Consider the following 20,377-nt stretch of genomic DNA (forward strand, 5'->3'; position numbering starts at 1 on the left):
GAGGCCTTCCAGGAGGTGAAGATAAAATTAACAAACCCTCTGAGGAGTGGTCTGTCTTTTTAAACTATGCTTCCCAGATAATATTGTGTCTCCCTTCACTTGACAAACACATGCCGAGGCATCTCATATAGATGGGAAGCACAATGTTTCTGCCTTCCCAACCAGCATCGTTTCCATCTTATCTGGGTTCAATTTCAATTTGTTTCCTTTCAGCTATTTGACCACAGCTGTCAAGCAACTCTGCTTCATCACCAGGGGATCCTTAAGTGTTGTATCTGGTTAATTCCCCATTGTAAATGCTTTTGTTTGGTTAATCCCCTACTGTGTTAGCAGAGTTATCTGGAGGCAGCAAGCCCAGGCTTCTCCCTCCCCTCTGTCCCCCATTCCCATTATTATTTCTCTCAGAAGCAAGAAGAGCACCCTCCACAGGACCAGAGCACAGCTTTATGTTAACCATTTGGTTTCTGGTATGCACCCTAAATATGCTCAGAGCTCTTTCATTAAGGGAAGAAGTACATACACAAGTAGGCTTTTGGGTAACAATCAGAACCACGTGGCAGAGATGGGCCTGGTTGGTGCTGTGCTAGACTGGTTCGAGCCCGAAATACATAACAATGATTTGATGATTTCTGGATTAAGGGATTTTGACATTAGAAAAAAAGAGTGCTGTTAATCATTACTTAGAGAATGACCATTTCCTCATGGTCAAAAAATAGCAAGATACTCACAGAAGGCTGCCAGCTTCCTTGTGTGGTTTTTGACAGCATTCATTTACAAAACACCACAAATCACGTTTGTTGCATTTTGTAAACAGATGGTGTCAAAAATGGAGAGCACACTTGCACACAGAGAATAGAATCATAGAACCACAGGGCTGGAAAGGACCTTTAGGGTCATCTAGTCTAACCCCTGCACAATGCGTAGCCGCAACCCGGGCCCTCTGGCCCATGTCCAGTGGGCGGGGCCCTGCGGAGCGGCTTGTTTTTGTCTCTCTCTCTCTCTGTGTCTCTCTGTGTGTCTCTCTGTCTCTGGGTCTGTGTGTGTGTGTGTGTGTCTGTCTGTCTGTCTCTGTCTCGATGGGGATGGGGATGGGGGGTTTTTAAGAAAAAAAATTTTTGGCAAACATTTCTACATTCAAAACCTAAAACGTTTTTGGTACAAAGTTGTAATGTTATAAAATTGTAAAAATGTCACAGAATTGTAAGGTTACAAACATTCCAAATTGAATATGTATATAGATAATTCAAACATCATAGCTTCTATAATCATTCATATTAGGCATAAGTATTGAACATAATGTTTAATAGTAATGTTTAAAAGTGAAGTAAAAAGTATTAAGTAAAATACTCAATGGGGATGGGTTGAAGGTTTTATCTTAAATCCTGAGCAGTTTAAAACCTTCAAGTGAGAACTGAAAACAGCTTTCTCTCTTTTAGAGAGGGCAGATATGAGGGCAGAGTTAGCATCTGGGTGTGTTGCAGGGCCTGGTACCTGTGCTGGTGACTCTACTAGCAGATTCATGGTTGTTAGTGAGTCATTTAAGGTTGGGGGGCTGTCTGTAGACAAGGAGAGGTCTTCCACCCAGGGCTTGTGTGAGAGAGGCATTGTTTTCCAGGATGGGAAGACAAGTGCCCAGAAACAGCCTGCTCCAGGACAAACTTAAAGGAACTAATAATAGAACACCACTGGTTGTCTCCTATAGTTCCCAGCTCAAACCCACCCAGCGTATCATCACTGATCTACAACCCATCGTGGGGGTTGTTATTGCTGACTTGTAATTAGGGCATTCATATAGTTTTAGGGAAAGGTATGGGAGCAGTTGCAAAGTTCTTAGTGCAGAGGTATTTTCCCCTGCACTTGTTCCTCTGCAGCAAGTATGCTCTGCACATTGCTACAACAGAATTTCTCTACTTTCCTCCCTTTTCCTGCAACCATTTCCTTTCTAGACACAGACACATTTTCCTTTCTAGACACAGCAGAACAGCTGGCCAAATTATCTGGAGCGGAGTCCATCCATCAACAGATAGAGTTGGATATCATCAACAGATATGAGAACCAAGTTTGAGTCCAGTGGCCTCTTTAAAATCCACAGAGTTTAATTTCTGGGTATAAGTAAGAACAGAATGATTTAGTGTATGTAAGTGAGATAAGAAGCCGATATTGCTGTTAAGCCCAGAAGGTTCCATTGTCCTGAGTGTTGTAATAACTTGTAATTCAACAATCTCCCATTCCAGTCTGTTTCTGAAATTTCTTTGCAATAAAACAGCTACTTTGAAGTCCACCATTGAGTGTCCTGGGAGGCTGAAATGTTTTCCTACGGGTTTCTCAGTTTTGTGATTCTTGGTGCCGGGTATGTGTCCATTTATTGTTCAGCTAGGATGAGCAGTAAATTATCATACAGCATAATGAAGATGTTTAACAGATTCAGAAGTCAAACAGGAATAATAAGCTTAGTTTATATGGTTTCCATTTGTTTGGGTTCAATTCCAGAGGAAAAACAGTGAAAGAAAGAAATATGTCAGAATTGGAGATTGATGTGTGGAATGCTGAGAGTAATTGATTGGGGCCATTGATTGAGACCCTGCTATCCATCTCTTTTCAAGCATAGAGGCAAATCTATATGATTGTTCCTTGGAACAGGTGGGCATGGAACCAACTGGAGGGGAGGGGATCCAGGAGTCAGTCCTAAGTCATGCTCAGAACCTGGTGCGAGACGTAGAGCTAGTTGTGCCCATTGGGAACAGTGATCACAACTCAGTGGAGTGCAACTTATATATGAATGAAAGGTTGACCAAAAAATCCAACCCAAACCCAATTTTAAGCATTTCATTTTAGAAGGCCAAAGTTTTCAAAAATTCTGGGGTTAGTCAAAGAAAATTTAGAGGGAAGGAGGGTCTAATTCCTCCATGAGGCGTGGTCTTCATTATTCCCTACGGGCAAGCGTGGCCTCCATTATTCTCTAAGGGCAAGCATGCTCTCCGTCATCCCCTATGAGCAAGCGTAGTTTGGGAATCTTTGGACAATCATGCATTCTCTATTGGCAATAATGTATTGTCTATGGGCAATCGGTGTCCTTAGGTTTAGTATGTCCCTTGAACTCATGCATCTTTAATGCTTCCCACTGTTTTTTGTGGTACTAGCATTTAGTTATTGCCCATTTCAGCCCGTGGTGTTCCAGGAGCATTTTGGCAGGGAAAGGGTTAACGAAAGCGTGATATTTCCATGTTTTCATTTATAGAATATTGTTCTCTTGTGCCTTTAAAGCTTCCCACTGTTTTTTGTGATACTAGCATTTCTTTAGTGCCTGTTCCTGCCTGTTTTTTTCTGTTCTGGGAGCATTTTGGCAGGGATTAACCCTTTCATATTTAAGGCATACAATAACTCTATGGTTCAGTGATAGGTCTACTCAAAATCTAAGTTATTGTTAGTTGTTACTGGTTAGGTATGAAACAGCATGTTCTGTTTTATTTTTATTGTTATGTATAAGTTATAAAAAATCAAAGTTGTAAATTTTTTAAAAAAAGCGTATTTCCATGAGGAGAAGGCTTAAGTCCTTTCAGAGGACAAGGAGGAGATATTAGTCTTTGAGCAGGTCAGTGGGTGAAGCCTTTTGGAAAGCTTTGCTTGCCTTTAAGAGAAAGCCCGTGGCCACAATGAGTATGAAAGGGAGTAGGAGGTATGACTATACTAGGGAAGCCCTTCCTCAGTGCGGACTGGAAATGGAGAACTGCAGGTAGGGAGTTAACTCCAGAAATCGGTTCCCTCCTTCCCAACCTACTTTCCTTTCCACTCAGCAGATGTGCTAGGGAGCCAAGGAAGGGAAGGGGCCATTGGGCTAGAGAGATGAGCAGCAAAGAGCCTTCCTTCAAGCCTTGCCAAGTTTCAGAGTAACCGAAAGGAGTGGGTCCCTCCCAAACAACTCAGGCCGTATGGAAATCCCCACATATTTAGGTTCATCTAGCTCTTCCAGGCCACAAGCAGCTGGCACCAGGCCTCCTTTCCTGCCCCTCCCTCTCAGTGAAGTATTCATCCTTGTCAGCTTCTCTAGAGCTGTGAGAATATCGTGGGCTTGGCTGTGGGCTGTACAGAGGCTGTAGCCCTGTCAGAAATAGATGCTCCTGGTGACTCATGTCTTAGCTGTCTATGCAAGGGTAGGAATGCACAAGCGATTTTAGTACTTGGATGGGACACCACTAAAGAAGTCTACAGCAGCTCTGCAGAAACTGGGGGTTGCCAATGTGATGGAAAAAAAATAAAAGTGGGGAAAGCAAGGGGTGGAACATGCAACTTCCATCCCTTACCATTGTGCCACTAAGCCTTGCAGTTATTTAAAAATCAAATGCAGTAATAAATCTCAACTGATATTTTCTGCATCTCATGGCCCTTTTTTGAGTTTTTTTCTTCATATTAATGTCCGCTTACTGAAGACCTACAATATACATCTGACCCAACAGTTTCTAATCCGCATAAACTTTTGCCACAATAAAAATTGTTTGTAGTGCTTAGAGATGCCTGTGCATTTTTACCTTAAAACTCAGCTCTGCTGCTATTCTGTATTTGATTGAAGAACTGCCCTTTCCAGGACACAATGCCAAGTGACTGAGCTTGCCAATTCTACTATTCAGATACTACCAATACTAATATTTGGCCTAGTCCTCCCACCACATATATTATCACAGTCCTCCTGCTAGCTCTGTGAGGCATGCCATGACAATTATTCCCACCACCATTGGAGAGCTGCATACATTCTGAAAAAGAATGGGCATGCGCAAGGCTACTCAGCTGGTGTGTGTCACAACAGCTCATTAACATCCCCATCATGTTCCTAGCCCTGATGTTATACCAGTTCCTCTGTTTCTACCATGGCAGGAGGTCCATACCACTAACCTATAGCCTGAGCCAATTTCTGCTATGAAATATTACTTGCTTTGAATATCTTGACAAAAAAGCAACATAGAAAGGTATTAAATAAATTCTGATAACATTCAGTAGGCCAATATAACTGCTAAGCTGAGTAAAAAATATGTTAGAGGCAGGAAGAAAACTTCCTAAGAGATAGTTGTTTAATCTATTGGAGCAAAAATGAATGTTCCTACTTTAAAATTTTACTGTGGCATAAAATATATGCAAGTTCAAAGCATGCAGTGAGTGGATGGGTTTGCAGATCTCTATTATTTAGTACTGTATAAATTTAATATTGATGAGTAGTTTTTGCCACTGACACACCATAAATACTTATATGATGCTACAAAAGAATACATTGACAAGATCAGGACAACAGTTTATTCAATCCCTCTCCTAAAAATCTCTTCTAGTAGCAAAGGAGCAAGACATATTCTGACTTGACAGCACTGTTCAAAAGGGATTAATAGCAGACAGCAGTTGTGTAAAGATATGCTTTATTTGGAAGAACATAATACACAGTGCTTTGATGACACTGCTATGCTCTAAACCACCTGGCCGCCCTGTCACAACGTAAGAACTTTGTTGAGTTAAATGTAACAATACTTATACAAACAGGTTCTGTACACACAAGTGGCTGCCTTCTCAAATGAAGGAACTCTGGAAGACTAATTGTTTATACAGCCTGTGTTCAATAAAAAAAATCACGAAACAATCCATATCAAATATATTTTAATTACAGACCAGAAGTGTTCAAACAGAATCTCTATTGTTGCTATGAAGATAATTCGCATAGGGTTGGATCCAGTGGAGGATTTCCACAGATGGAAAGAAGGGCAATTTTCATCATCAATTTCCCCCTCCCAGTACAGACCCCTGACCCCCCCTTCATGCTATTCTGTGTGTGTGTGTGAGACAGACCATATCTCCGAGAAGCACCATTGGGGAGGGCATTTTGGGCTACAACAGGAGGCCAAGAAGTTATGCTCTGCAGATGGAAATCCTCTGTGGGATCCAAGCCATCAACACCAAACTGTTATTTCCATTTTGATAATGCAGACATTCCTTGGGCATGAATTCAGTTTGTTTGCATGCATGAGAATTAACGAATAAAAACACTAATATGAAGTTCCACTACTTCCCCACAACACAGTGTATTAAATACCACTGTGTCTGTAATAGGGTAAAATGGTTGAAAAGAAATACCAGTGAGCCTGGATCTTTCATTTTTGTAGTTTCAAATAGTCTACAAAGATGTCCCTGAAACAGCATATGCTAACTTAACACAAGTATCGTTTGGAAGCCAACAAAGTGACTGGAATCTTCATCAGAAACTCTAAGCAGATTTAGGTAAAGCAAAAGAACTTTGATGGACATTCATTTGCTATGAAGCTCTCCCCACTAAGAGTCACTTAGCTGTAGTTATACAAAGGATTCAGGAAAGATTGGGCTGGGTCTCCTTCAGCATCTCAAACACAGAATTTCTTTCAGAGCTACACTACAGGGCACCTAAGTGTCTATTGAATCCACCATGTTGAAATCCATCATGTTTTGCTTCTCCATGACATAAAAACTGATCAAAGAAGAAAATTTACTAGCCAGCTATCTTATTGTCAAATTGAACAAGTCTGGCCTCAACCAGGGGCTGCTATATGAAGTTAGCATCCAGTCTCTGCTGACGCTCAAAAACCAAGTCTAACATTTTCCCTCCACTTTACTAAAATTAGTTCAAGGACACTTCAAATTATTTATTCAGATACTTTTATCATTGAAGAACACTAATTAAAAGTACAGATGTTCTGCCTAATCAAGTAGCCTCAATAAAGACTGAGATTTTTGCATATTAATTACTCGAGGGCTCAAATAATAAAGAAGACTTCTGATTTGCAGGTAAGGGGTCCTCATTTTCTTCCATCACTGCCAAGTTAAATTGTACTTGAGAACTGTAATAAACCATTTCCTGAAGAAGAATGTTTGGCTTGAATCTCCAGTAGATGCACAGGAAGTTTCGTAATACAGAGTGAAACCATTGGCCCAACCAGCTCAGTATGATCTGCTTTGGCAGGTAATGGCCGACATCTCAGCAAAACAACTGAAGATCCTTTTGTGCAGATCCAAGGGACTAAACTAAAAACACTCGAACCTCCCACTCCCACAATCTGGCCCTTCAAACTTTTAGTTATACAAGTAATGAACTTCTCTATATCCAAACATTTCATAGGTTGGAACAACCAGGTAGAGACAGAAAAGTCTCCAATCACTCAAGGGATTTTTAAAATGTAGACCAAGTCCTCTGCACGGTGCATAAATCCCATCATAGTACACAGCACATGTATTTGATTCTTCAAAACTCTTTGCAAGTGTTAAGTCATAGCATTTCTGTGAGGTAGATGGGTATCCTATTCCCAATTTACATGCAGGAAAGCAGAAGTTAAAGCAATTTCAGGGAAAGCAGAACTCGTTTAAACACAGCAATTCTAAGCTTAAAAATCACTTACTGGAATTCTAGAATTCCATCTTCCCTTTCAACCCAATGCAAAATACAATGAAGACCTTAAACTGTTTTGTTGTTTAATAGGTGACTGTATTTTATGTATTTATTTGTAACTTCCCTGGGCATTCTACAAAAGGAAGGCAGCCTGGAAATGTTCCAAATGAATAAATAAAATAAACAGTAAAGATCACCAAACTACTTAATTCTGAGTAACAGCTGTAAGAGATTTATAATACATAAAAAACACCATTAAATAACTGTACATCATGGTAGTCAAGGTCAGGCAACTGGACCCATCCTGAGAAGCCAAAAAATAACACAAATATGACTTAATAAATAAAGACATGCCATAGCAGCAATAGTCATATGGACAGAGAATTCAGTTCATTACAGTGTTGCGTTCTAATGGGCATGCCCGCCTCATTCCTGCGATTCTACTGCCACACCGACATGTGCATGTCTGATAGTGCGGCCATGGAGTTTATAGCCATCCAAAGTCACCAGTGCTACAGTGCCTGGCTTCATTCCCTCTGCTGGCACATGACACACTATTTCATGATCATAGGGGTCATATTTGCCACCAACGGGGTTCATTTTTTGCAGGCCATGTTTAGTGAATATGCTTTGCAGCTTGGACTCTACAAGAGACAGGCCTTCATGGATCTTCTTCAGAGCTGAAGCTGGGTCACTGTGTTCGCCTTCTACAGCGCTCCCAGTGGTCTTCTCCAAGATATCTGCTACCTCTACCAGATCTCTACAAAAACTCTGGATCCCTGCAGATGTACAAAGAAGCAAAGGTTAAGACAATGACAGCTAAAGAAGACGAGGATTACTCTTTATAGTCTATAAAGGGCATCAGGGACAGAAGTGAGTGCATTCCATTAAGGAAGAGCTGAAATTTGTTCTCGGCTTCTCTAATTCCCCCATATTTGTTTTTCACAGGGTACAGATGGCAGCACCAGAACATGCTGCCCAGAGATGGTATTCTTTCCAAGCTGTAAGATGGCCCTGTAACATTATCACTAGAATGGTCCCTCAAATTTAGTTTTTCCATGGATCTGTTTTGATATGTCAAAAAGGTAGCTAGTAATGTTCTCTCTTAACAACACTGTATTCTTGACTGTTGGATCTGTGCATTACCATATGTTCTGACCTCCTTTACCCTTATTTTTACAGGAAAAAATATTTAGCAGCATCTCTGAACGAAGATTCAGTATGCTTATTGTGCAGCAAACATTCACATTTTAAAGCTACTCTTACACCTTTGGAGCTATGACTCTAAATGTTAGCTGCAGAACAGTCCTACATTTACCATACCTCTGTGGTAATGCGTAGCACTGATTATTTTATCAAAAGTGTTCCCACGTAAACAGAAGACATTTTGAAAACCATATTCAACCAAGATGGGTTTAACACTCCCCCACAACTACTGAACTTTGTAGGCTAGTTTGGATGAAGGGAAAGGGCCTTTAAAGTCAATAGGAGGAATGAGGGAGAAATGGGACCCACTAATTAAAGGCAGGCAGTATCGCAGTGAATTCTGTGTCACTGGCATGATGCCAACTTACCAAACAGTTTAGCATCTTCTACAAACTTCTGTGTCCTCCGTCTGACATTTTCAGAATCTGTCAGCGCTCTCTGGTATCGTTCCTGCACACAAAGCAAGAGGCAGAGACATTAGACACCAGATATATTTCTTCTTGTTCACTTGTCATCTGCCCAGGCAAGATCTCCAGTTTTTACTAGAATACGTAGCAAACAGAAACAGAGTTACTTGAAGCAACAGAACAATAAGCGCTTTATAATGTGGCACACTCAGATAAGGAAGAGTGGAGACAGCTTATCAGATGACTGCATTCTTTAGCTGCTACCTTGGCTGAGGCACCTCTTTAGTTCTCTTACTAATGGAGATATTTTAACTGGTCTATTTCTCACTGCAGAAGTGATTGAGAATCTACAGCAAAAAATTCTTCCTTTGGTTAGTTTTATGTATGGGGGGGAAGGGGGTTGTATCCTTAATACTCATGACATACTAACAACAGAGAGACAGATAAATATTGCTGAACTGTGGAAGCCATGCTTCTTCCAAAAACAATTCTTTGCACACTGCTGCCATTGCCCTTCTTTATGCTGACTGACCACAACAAGGGAAGTGTAGTCAACGTCTCTAGCAACTATTGCCCATGTATTCTTAAGATTTCTATACAGATTGTAGTCACTGGATTAACTATACCAAGCAGATTAGACCAACTCTTCTTTCTTGCCTGTTGAATGCTGATGATGGACAACAGATCCACACATCCCACCTGCAGGCAATGTTTTGTGTAGGACAAGAGGGCTAGCAGCAGGCACCTCGCGCACAGCCTTGCCTTTCCTGAGGCAGAAAAGAGCAGCTCAGAGGCACTGCAGGTCTCCAGGGCCCGCTTTATAGGGCCTGGACAAGTGGCAAGCAACAGCAGTGCAATGGCGTCAGCAATGGAAATATTAGAGAAGGGGGGGCGGGTCTGTAAACCAGCAGGCAGGCCACAGGCAGTTTAAAAGAATTTGGCAATGACTTGTTTAAAAGATGCTGCATTTCTTGGTTAAGAAAAAGCCAAGCCGGGTACTTACTGTTAAGTCACGAACTTGTTCTTTCAATTTGATGTTTTTGTGCTCTGCAGTGTTCTCATCTAGGAGATGTCTAGGTTCATCGTGGGGATCTTCTGGACCACAGTCATCTCCTGTGCTCCTCTGCTGTGCAGCCGTGCTGAAGGCAAAGAGTGAGCTTCTGAAATGACAGAGAGAGAAACAGCAGTCAGAACCGTGAGAGTCAGCAAGCCTGGCTTAGAAGTAATTATACAAGTATAACCAGCCTAGTGTTTTTAACCCACTGGTTCTTGCCATTAAGGTGGTGGTTCCCAAACAGGGGGCCAGGAACCCTGAGAGGGGTGCAGAATTATTGCAAGTGACCTGTGGATTCATATGTGCTATAAGCATTGTCATTTTGATATTATGGATTTACTCCATCAATGGGTACTAGTAGTACAATTACCATCGGGGTGGGGTGGGTGGGAACCCACAACATTTTATGATGTTAAAGAGAAGTCCTCATACTTAAAATGGTTGGGAACCACTGGTCTAAGGCACAGAAGGAAGCAAATCTCAGTACTGTGCTACTGAGTGGCACTCTTTCCCCCCTGCAACAAACTCAGCTCTCGTCTCCCAGCACAGCTGCTGTGCTTACTCTCTAAGCAGGAGATAAGCTGAACACAAGAAAGGCTTTTCACACACAGCTTGGAAACCTGAATCCAGATCTCACTGACTTCTGCATGGGTCTATAAAAGAGGAACAAAGTTGGCAAGAAGAAGAACAACTGACCTTGTGCAAAGTTTCTCACAGTGCAATCCTAAGCAGAGCTATGCTTCTAAATCCATGGAAGTCAATGGGCTTTGAAGGGTGTAATTTTACTTAGGATTGTACAGCAAGTATATCCATTTTAAAAATTACCACCAGACATTTGCTACAGTGTATCTTAAAAAACATGGAAATACCCTCTATGCTACTTCCAGCAAGAATTCTCTGAGGACAAAGACTCATTGAAAATCTTCAGCTCCCTTAGGGACCTGCCATTGTGCACACCATTGTTCAGCTTAGCTGAATTCTCTCACCTGGGAGGTATCTGGGATAGTTTTACTGACATACAAGTTACTGTTGAATAGAAGGTAAATGGCTCCTGAATTATATGAGCGATCTCTTTCTAGTAGGTGACATGGAGACAATAATATTGATATACCTTACAAGACAGTAGCAAAAATTACTGAGTAATGTATGGTAAGTGCTTGACTTTTCCTCTAAACATTATTATTCCTGTCAAGTTGGAATAGAGTCTTCATTCAATAGCAGAACTGCTTTCTAAAGAGGAGTTAACTACCCAATGAAGTACAAGTCCTTCTGTGGAGGGGCTTGAGGCACTGTGGCTTGGTAGATGAGAGAATTCATGTTATTCTTAAGACTTGGATAATCAGATATTTCTCTAATGATATCGAAAGCACATGACCCAGCTTTGGTTCACACCTGGCTCAGGTCTAAGCACCTTCTTTATGTAAACAATAACAATGTAGGACACAAAATTCACCTTCTAAAAAACGTAGCTTCTGGCACCTGCTAAACAAAGAGTTTCAACAAATTTGAAAATATTTGCTGAACTCTCCAAGACAACACTTTAAGACCTCTTTAGAAAGGTTCACTGGTACAGCAATTAGCACCCATTTATTAGCCTAAAAGATCACCAAGACTGATCAGTTCCAATACTTCAGTCAGCTTTACACCCTTTTTAAAAACCACAAATTTCAAAAGACTATCAAGCACCTCTGAATATCTGTAAGAATCCAAATATTTCCACCTCAAGATCATTCCATATACACACATCAATCTCTGCATTAAGTGCTTAATGCATCCACTGGAGTGAGGAAGGCTAAGAGTGACATTATGACATATCAACCTATATCCTCCTAAGTACAGACCAGGAAAGGTTCATGCTGAATGTGTGTGATCCATTTTAACAAAACTTTAAAAGCAATACTTAGAATAAATTGTTTTCTGGGAAAAAAACTGCAATAGATTGAAAATGTTCTTCTACTCTATAGGTTACAAGTGTTATGTTTTTATAACTAGCGGAGTTGCTGGTGATAGGGCTATCAGAAGACAGCAAATGACTGCATCCTCCCCAGCTAACTGAATGCATCCTTGACAGCTAAGCACTTAATGTGCACACGTCCTACATCTGCTCTTGTTCACAGATGATCTGCTCCACACATGCAAGGGGAACGTACCTCACCCCTGCACTACTAGGCCAGCAAGAATGACTCATGCTGGTGGAACTGGATAAGAGCAGAGGGAAGGCTCTCTTTCTGCTCAAGTTGTGGGCCGGAAGGAAGACCTGTCCAGTGCACAATGCACAGCAACAGGCTCCTACAAAAGACCTAACACTTCTTTCTGTCTGCTCCACAGAGTAATCTGTAACTAGAAAATTAATTGATTTATTACCCTTATTCTACGGACAAATACTTGAATCCTTACATGAATGCACACGAAGCTGCCTTATACAGAATGGCCCACCAGTCAGTTCTGTCTGCCCAGACTGGCAGCGGCTCTCCAAGATCTCAGGCAGAGGTCTGTCACACCACCTACTGCCAGATCCTTTAATTGGAGATAACAAGGATTGAACCTGAAACCTTCTGCATGCTGAGCAGATACTCTGCCATGGCCCCCTCAGCCACCAAGCTGGTAACATAAAATAAGCTGGCAGCATTCTAAATGAAGTATGACTATGCTGCAGATAAAACAGCAGCCATAGATGCACTTTGCAAAAGCTTATGGTAGCCTGTAAAACTGTAATCTGTCAAGCTAAATTTAGTTTTATGTTCAAATAAGTTATGCTGCTATTTGTTGAGGAGAAATAATGCACGTGCAAATTTGGTACCTGTTTGAATGAGGCTGAGTGCACAGGGAGGCAAGCAGACAGGAGTATGGGGCAGAATGAGTATTTTCCAGAGACTGGCCTACATGAAGATTTCTTTCTAGCCAGTGTAGTGAAATCAAAACTAGAGAACACTTCTGTCATTTAACTTCTGCCTGCTTTTTGAAACCATTTGCCTTCAGTTCTAAAGCCCAGTTCTGAAAAGATACAGACTTGGGCACACATAAGAGCTCTTTCAGGTGTTCTTGGTTGATACGTTTAGTTACCAGAATGATCCATCTTGAACAATGGAATACACAGAAACTTATCTGCTACAGGCTGACATTTGTCCTGTCTGTGAGCTGTGGGCGTAGACAGAAGTTGCATAAGAAAGGAAGTAAGTTTTTAAAAGACGAGTTTGAGTTATTACAGATATGGAGATGAACCAATCTCAGGTTTTCCCTGTCAGCTGAAGAGAAGTGATTTCAGCACTTTGGAGTTCACAGTACAGAGGACTCACTTAAGATTTCATATTATTCATAATTATTCATGTCAAAATGTAAAGTCAGTTTGCTCTGTAAGTAGCGTAAATATCTCTTGTGGTTATGTTCCTGAAAAGAGAGTGCTAAGCAAACCAGCTCTATGTCTTTTACAACATATATTAGCACTTGCTAAACTTTGCCATACCACGGTTATCTTCTTTTAAAAAATAGATCAGTCGGAAATTGCTATATGAAGACTGTGGGAGAAGTATAAAGTTTAGTTGCAGAAGTCATGAGATCATTTCCTCAAATGTCAAGCTTAACTGTATTTCAGCAATTTAGTTATAGGCTATGTTTGTTCCCTTTTTCACTATTTCTGGTAATTTAACCAAGAGACTAATATACAGATAGAGGGGTAATTTTGTTTTGTTTCACGGATGGTATCTTCCTGCCTCCATGACCCCAAAAGCCATCCGTTCAGTGTTCCATGATTCATTTTACTTTTATAACTCTCTATGTACATCAGTTCTCTATCTATGAATCCTAGAGTCCAAACCAATGGCCTGCAATGTCACATGAATCTAAATATTATTTTAAAAACTATTAAAAAGCATATATAACTTTTTTCAGATCTGTGCTTGTGCAGACTTATAATGTCCTCAGATTTATTTATTAATTTAACTTCTATCCCGACCTCCCCACAAGCGGGCTCAGGGCGGGTTACAATAGTAAAACATAATTTACATTAAAACTTCAACAAAACCACAGAATTCCTGTTAACACCACCCCCAGGCAGCGACCTTACACTCCATCCCTGCCAATAATACACAAAGGGATGGGCAAAAAGTAGTGGGAACAGGCCCCACAAGTACCAGCCCTGTGAAATAAAACACATAGATTATTTACATATTTCATTTTCACATAAGTTTAGACATGACTATGACTCCCAAGAATGTACCTGTGTCTTCTGAACATTATATGAGGTGGCGTTAAAATGACCACAGAGAATCGGATTTGGTTTCGTTTTCTCAGCCATGTCGGACGCTCCTCTTCGCAGGTCCGAGAGGAAGCGCCCGAGCACCCTGTCCGGGCGGCTGATCTGCGAAGATTAGCCCCCAAAACTCCCAGTGAGGGAGGCTGGGTCCGGGACGCTGCGGGAAGAGCCCCCCGGAATCAATGTGGGGGGTTAATTGCCCGTTTGTCCCTACGGAGGCCGGCAGACGTGCGCGGCGCCTCGAGTGCTGCCGGGCCATGGAAAACGGCAAAGAGCAGAATTAGGCGAAAGCCTGCAAGTAAGCGAATCCCTTCTGTTACTACAAGCGCACGCGAAGGAGTGGTGGGATCTGAAGCTAAGAAGGCTTGTTCTTCCCCTTCGCTGAGTTTCAGAATCTGGTTGGCGGTTCCCCCCCCCCTAAAATGGCAACAAAAAAACAAAGTCCCGCTCTGGGCAAGTCAGTTTCGGCTGCCCTGAAGGGAGAGTCGTTGGGGGAAGTAGTGCGGAGGGCGGTTGGTGAAGCCATAAAACCCTTTGTTGACAAGCTGAACGAAACAGATCAAAGGGTGGGCTTAATTGAGAGCGAAGTGAAAACCATTAAGGAAGCAGCGGGGGGGGGGCAGAGAAGTCTGCTCGGGAAAGTGCGTCACTCGTGAAGGCTACGAATAAAGAGCTTAAGCTGGTGGAGAACCAGCTGATCGGGCTACAAGTGGAACGAACACAGACAATTTTGCGCCTCCAGAATGTGAAAGAGGAGGAAAATGAGGATTTACGGGGTCTGGTCTCGGAACTACTGGCGACACCCGCGAGGGCAACTAAAGAAGTAAAAAGTGCCATTTTGGAAGTCCGTCGGGCTACTTCAAAATATGCAATGAAGCGTCAGCTGCCTCGCGAGATTATCATTGATTTTTCATCTAAGAGGATCCGGGACACTATCCTATATAATTCATACAATGCAGATTTGGACTTTTTGGGTAATAAAGTTAAGATATTGAAAGACGTCCCATTTCTAGTTCGGAAAAGACGTTTTAAGTATAAAAAGTTCGCAGCTCTTCTGAGAGAACATGGAATAAAGTACAAATGGTTATTTCCGGAAGGAATCTGGTTCAGTCACAAAGATCAAGCTTTCAAGATATTATCAGAAGATCAACTAAGGGATTTCGAGGATAAAAATCCGGAATTTCAGTGCACCAAGCAAGACGAAAAGGAGAAGTCTGAGGGGGGGGGGAGGAAACGAGCACTGCGGCTGCAGTTGCTCAGAGAGAATTGCGTCCGGGACCCAGGAGGGGAAGGAAAATTTAATTTGAATTTAAATTGTAATTTGCATTTAGTAAGGTCAACCACTCCATCAATATAACATAAAGCTTTAACTTTTGAATAATGGCAGTATGAAGGGAAAACATTTTGTGTAGCATAGTTGTTACATGTTGTAGTTGTTGTGTTTTTTTTTCCTTCCTCCCCTTGTTCCCTTTCTTCCCTTTGTATTGTTAGTTAATGTAGTTAATAAAAAATAAAAATATTATATATAAAAAAATGACCACAGAGAATCTACAATTAATAGATTTTAAAGATTATCAGGAAAATACAGAATGTATTACTAAAATTCTCTCTTCCAAAAGTAACCCCTCAAACAAAATACTTGTCCTCACAGAGTAGCAGAATAATATAGGAACAGATAGTTCATGAGCAAATAGTTTTTGGTAGTTTTTGTTTAGTGCTTTCCTTTTTACAGCCATCTGTCTTCCACCAAGGAACTCAAGGTGGTGTATGCGGTTCTTCCCACCTCTGTTTTATCCTTCCAACAACTAATCCAAGATCATTCAGTCTTATTTAGACATCATGAACACCAGTGTATTCCTAATGAGTTTCAGCTTGATTTACAATTGTGCTTGCTCAGTCCCTGATCCCTTATGTGTGGAGCCAAGACTGACAACTTCTTGTTTTAGGAAATTTTCAATCTAACCTCCAAACTCAAGTGCTTCAACAAACTGAGATTTTAAATCAGGATTAAACCACTTAGAATCATAGTTTCTGAACAAAAACAAACCAAAACCAGTGGGTTCATCTACATGAAACCACTATGAGAGATCATCTGGGGACTTGAAGTGAGGTGCCATCAATATGTGGTAGCTTGATTTCTCCTTAACAGCTGAATTGGGTGGGTCTATGCCTGAACAGGTGCCTGGAGAAGATAACGGAATGGATGAGGGCCAATATATTTAAGATGAATCCCTCAAGACTGAGGTACTGTTGGGCAATGGCAAACCTGCCCAAGGCCTGAAGAGTTAGCTGTACTGGAGGTGGTTGCAATCCTCCCGAAGGAGCAGGTTCATACTTTGATCCTGCTGCTCAATCCTGGCCTATGGTTGGAGGCTCAGGTACTCCTCTATAGCATGTAGCATTTTTTCAGCTTTAGCTGCTACACCTCCTATGGCCCTTCTGTGAAAATGGTGATCTGGTCACAGTTATCTGTGCTCTTATCACATCCACTTTATGTGGGAGTGCTTTTAAAAAACATTCAGAAACTTCAGCTCACAGCCAGGACATTGTATTAGTCCTGTGTTGACAGATTTAGACTTACTCGTCTCTATTTCTGGGCACAATTAAACGAGCTGGTGTTTAAGTTCTGAAAAACCTCCTCTCAGGTTGTCTAGCCCTCCAGTTTAAATCCTCTTTTTCAGCCTTGCTGTCTGCTTCCCTGCCTGCAGAGGGGTAGCAGCCAGAGACAGGGCCTTTCTGGAGGTGGCACCTCGCCTTTGGAATGCCCTTCCCCCTGATGCTTGGCAGGCACCAACTTTCCTTTAGGTGACAGGCAAAAAACATTTCTTTTTACTCCTGCTTTTAACAAAGGGGTTTTCTCTTTTTTATGGCCTAGTTCTGGCCTGAGGAGAGTTTTATCAATATTATTTTAGACAGCTGTGCTGTTATGCCCTGGCTTATTTTTACTAGTTGTTTATTACTGGCATGTTTTTACTAAGTCTGATTTTTTTAAAAAAAACTAGGATTGATTTATTTTTATTGGTATGATTTGTTTTTATTGTTACTTGCTTCACTTTATTTTGTTTTAGTGGTAAGATGCCTTCAGCACATTGGGAGAAGCAGCATACACATTTTTTCAATGAATGAATTAGCTCCAAATTATAGAAGCACCCAAATTTCGATGTCACAGTAAACTGAAAGACTGATTTTGGTTTAGTAAGCTTAGATTCTCATCTCCACACATAAGGAAAGGAGGGACGATGAGTATGGACATGAGAATATTCCAGGCTTGAGCTCACTGGAAGCTAACTGGGGTTTATTTGTAACATTTGAATAGAATCTTGACAAGCATCATGGCTGCGATGATTGGAATGCAGGTCTCCTAATGCTCTGCTGGGTCATTATTATTGCTTAAACCCTCAAGCTGTAAACAGATAAGTTATCCCAATTTAGAGGTTTGACAATAATGAGATACCACAAACACCTGATGAAATCAATGGGATGTGTGACTACTTAGTGCAGCTGAAGACCACACCAAAGATAAGGCTTACGAAATCATGTTTGAACATTTATCCTACCAAGTCAAGATTACCTTTGAACAGAATACAATTAGAGGAAGGGCCACAACACGTATCGAAAGGAGGAAGAAAATATTAAACTAATGGGTGAAAGATTTATTGACACACTGGGTTTCAAGTTTCCTTAGACATGTTTTGAATATCTTGGTCCTCCTCAAGAATAAGAGCTCAACATTTATTCAGTTCAGTCGTCAAAGAATCTGCACTCTCTATTTAAGACTTTCACTGTTCAAAGCTAGGCTCTGCTGGGGTATAAATGGCTTTAAAATTTCAGACAAATTCATGGAGTTTAGGTCCATCAGCGGCTACTGGCCACAGTGACTAAAGGGAACCCCCACATTCACAAGCAGTAAACCCGGGAATACCAGTTTTAGGGGCCAACATCAGGAGAAGACCTTGGCCTCTATACCCGGTTTGTTCACCCTCCTGGGCAACTAACTGGTCATTGTGTGAAACAAGATGCTGGACTTGATGGAGGACTGGTCCAGTCCAGCAGGGCTCTTCTTCTTTTATGCTCTGCTTCTAAAATATGGACATGGACAGCCAGCAAAATAAGCAGATCCAGACTCCTCAGACTACTAGATTGTTCTGAAGCAGGGACAACTCTCAGATAAGTGGACTTTAATTTGTGTCTGCCTTGTTGGGGACAGGACAGTTTGCTGGAAGACAGTCACAGGTTCTGCTCTTCCAAATCAGTCGAGAGGGAACTAGGAAAGATCCTTAAAGATAAGGATGTCTCTCTGAGGACCAGGATCAAGATAATCCACACTATGGTATTCCCTGTTACTATGTATGGATGTGAAAGTTGGACAATAAGAAAAGCTAATGGGAAGAAAATTGACTCATTTAAAATGTGGTGCTGGAGGAGAGTTTTGTGGTTACTGTGGATAGCCAAAAAGACAAATAACTGGGTTCTAGATCACATCAAGCCTGAATTCTCCCTAGAAGTTAAAATGACAAAACTGAAGCTATTGTACTTTGGTCACATCATGAGAAGACAAGACACTCTGGAAAAGTCAATAATGCTAGGAAAAGTTGAAGGCATTAAGAAGCATGGATGGCACAAAACAAGATGGCTTGACTCGATAAAAGAAACCACATCATCCAGTCTGCAAGATCTGAGAAAGTCTGTTAATGATAGGACCTTCTGGAGGTGTTTCATTCATAAGATCACTATAGGTTGGAGGGGATTCGATGGCACATTCACACGCACAGTGGCAGGTTCAATTCCTGGTTAGTTAAAAGGAGACCAGGTATTGGGAGAAATCCTTCTGTGCCAGAGATTCTGGCAAGTCACCACCAGTTGAACTACACTGAGGGCTGACACGGTATAAAGCAGCTTCTCATGCTCATCCACTACCCCTTTTACATTCATCCTTCCTCCAGGATTTTATTCTAACAATAACCCTGTGAAGTAAATTGAGCTGAAAATGACTGGCCCAAGGTTACCCAGACTTCCATGACAGAGTGGGGATATGGTCCATATCCAAGTCTGGAATTCTAGCCACTACACCATGCAGGCATAATAAACTCAATGCCAGTCTGCCCACAGGCACCAGGTAGCTGGAAGCTTCTAAGGCACTGCCAAGCAGAGGTGCCCCCAGTGCCCCACAACACTGTGAAAGATAGGGGAGGGGGCAACACATTCAAGGAAGCTCTCAGAGATGGGCAACTCTTACAGTGCGATCCTATGCATCGGTACCCGTGCTGAAATGGATTAATTCTGCCGAGGGCTGCCCGGTTAGAAGGGACCTGGCGCGACCAACCCATCGCCTAGTCGCGATTCGCCATGCCTGAGCCAAAGAAGACCGAGGGAGAGGATGCATGGAAGGAGAAGACGAGAGGGGGCTTTGCCTCGTGGCTTCCGAAGAGTTCCGGGCAGCAAAGGGGAGGCGCTGGAAGGCAGAAGCCCCTCGCCGGAGAAGCCTCCCCTGCCCAGTTACGCGCTTGGGGGGGGAACGCACGCACCCCCCCTCCCCAATCCTCTAAAGCAGGGGCGCTAAAGGACCCGCGAAGAACGGGAGCGGGAGACCCCGAAAAGGCGGGTCGGGAGAAAGGCGAGGCTTTCCGGAAAGCGGGAGGCACTCCTCCCGCGGAGGAGACGATCGGAAATGGCCACCGTCACGCCGCCCGCTCTGTACCTGTCGCAGCGAAGCCGCTGAAGCAAAGGGCTGATGAGGCTCCGCAAAGAGCCACCCGCTGCCATCGTCTCGCCGCCGGACTGAGCAGAGCGCGCTTGGCCACCGGGCGCTGACCGCGGGGGAGAGCGGCGGTTACTACATCTCCCGTCAGCCACCTCGTCTCCAGCCCCCGTCAGCCATCGCGCCGCACCTGGGCTTCTGCCTCCTGGTTGGCCGTCTTCTTTCAACGCTTTCGGGCTTTATGGCGCTAGGCGACCTCCTGGTAGGGTAGGAATGGGACGGAACTCGGCTAAAATTCCACACCTTTAAGGTTTGCTACCTTTCCCCCCCTAGCGAGGACAGCCTTTAACCGCTACGTGGCGGAACGGAT

General features: G+C 42.4%; 1 protein-coding gene across 1 annotated transcript; it reads right to left on the reverse strand.

The window, feature by feature from the left end:
• Nucleotides 1-5,390: 5,390 nt before the first annotated feature.
• GRPEL2 (GrpE like 2, mitochondrial) lies at nt 5,391-20,164 on the reverse strand. Its single transcript, XM_054977139.1, has 4 exons — nt 20,008-20,164; nt 10,007-10,163; nt 8,965-9,046; nt 5,391-8,169 (listed from the first exon to the last, which is right to left on the reverse strand). Exons 1-4 carry the CDS (start codon nt 20,070-20,072, stop codon nt 7,817-7,819), a joined length of 657 nt encoding a protein of 218 aa, XP_054833114.1. The 5' UTR covers nt 20,073-20,164; the 3' UTR covers nt 5,391-7,816.
• Between the last annotated feature and the right edge of the window lie 213 nt (nt 20,165-20,377).

This window comes from Eublepharis macularius, chromosome 4, assembly GCF_028583425.1.
Source record: "Eublepharis macularius isolate TG4126 chromosome 4, MPM_Emac_v1.0, whole genome shotgun sequence".
NCBI classification, from domain to species: Eukaryota; Metazoa; Chordata; class Lepidosauria; order Squamata; family Eublepharidae; genus Eublepharis; species Eublepharis macularius.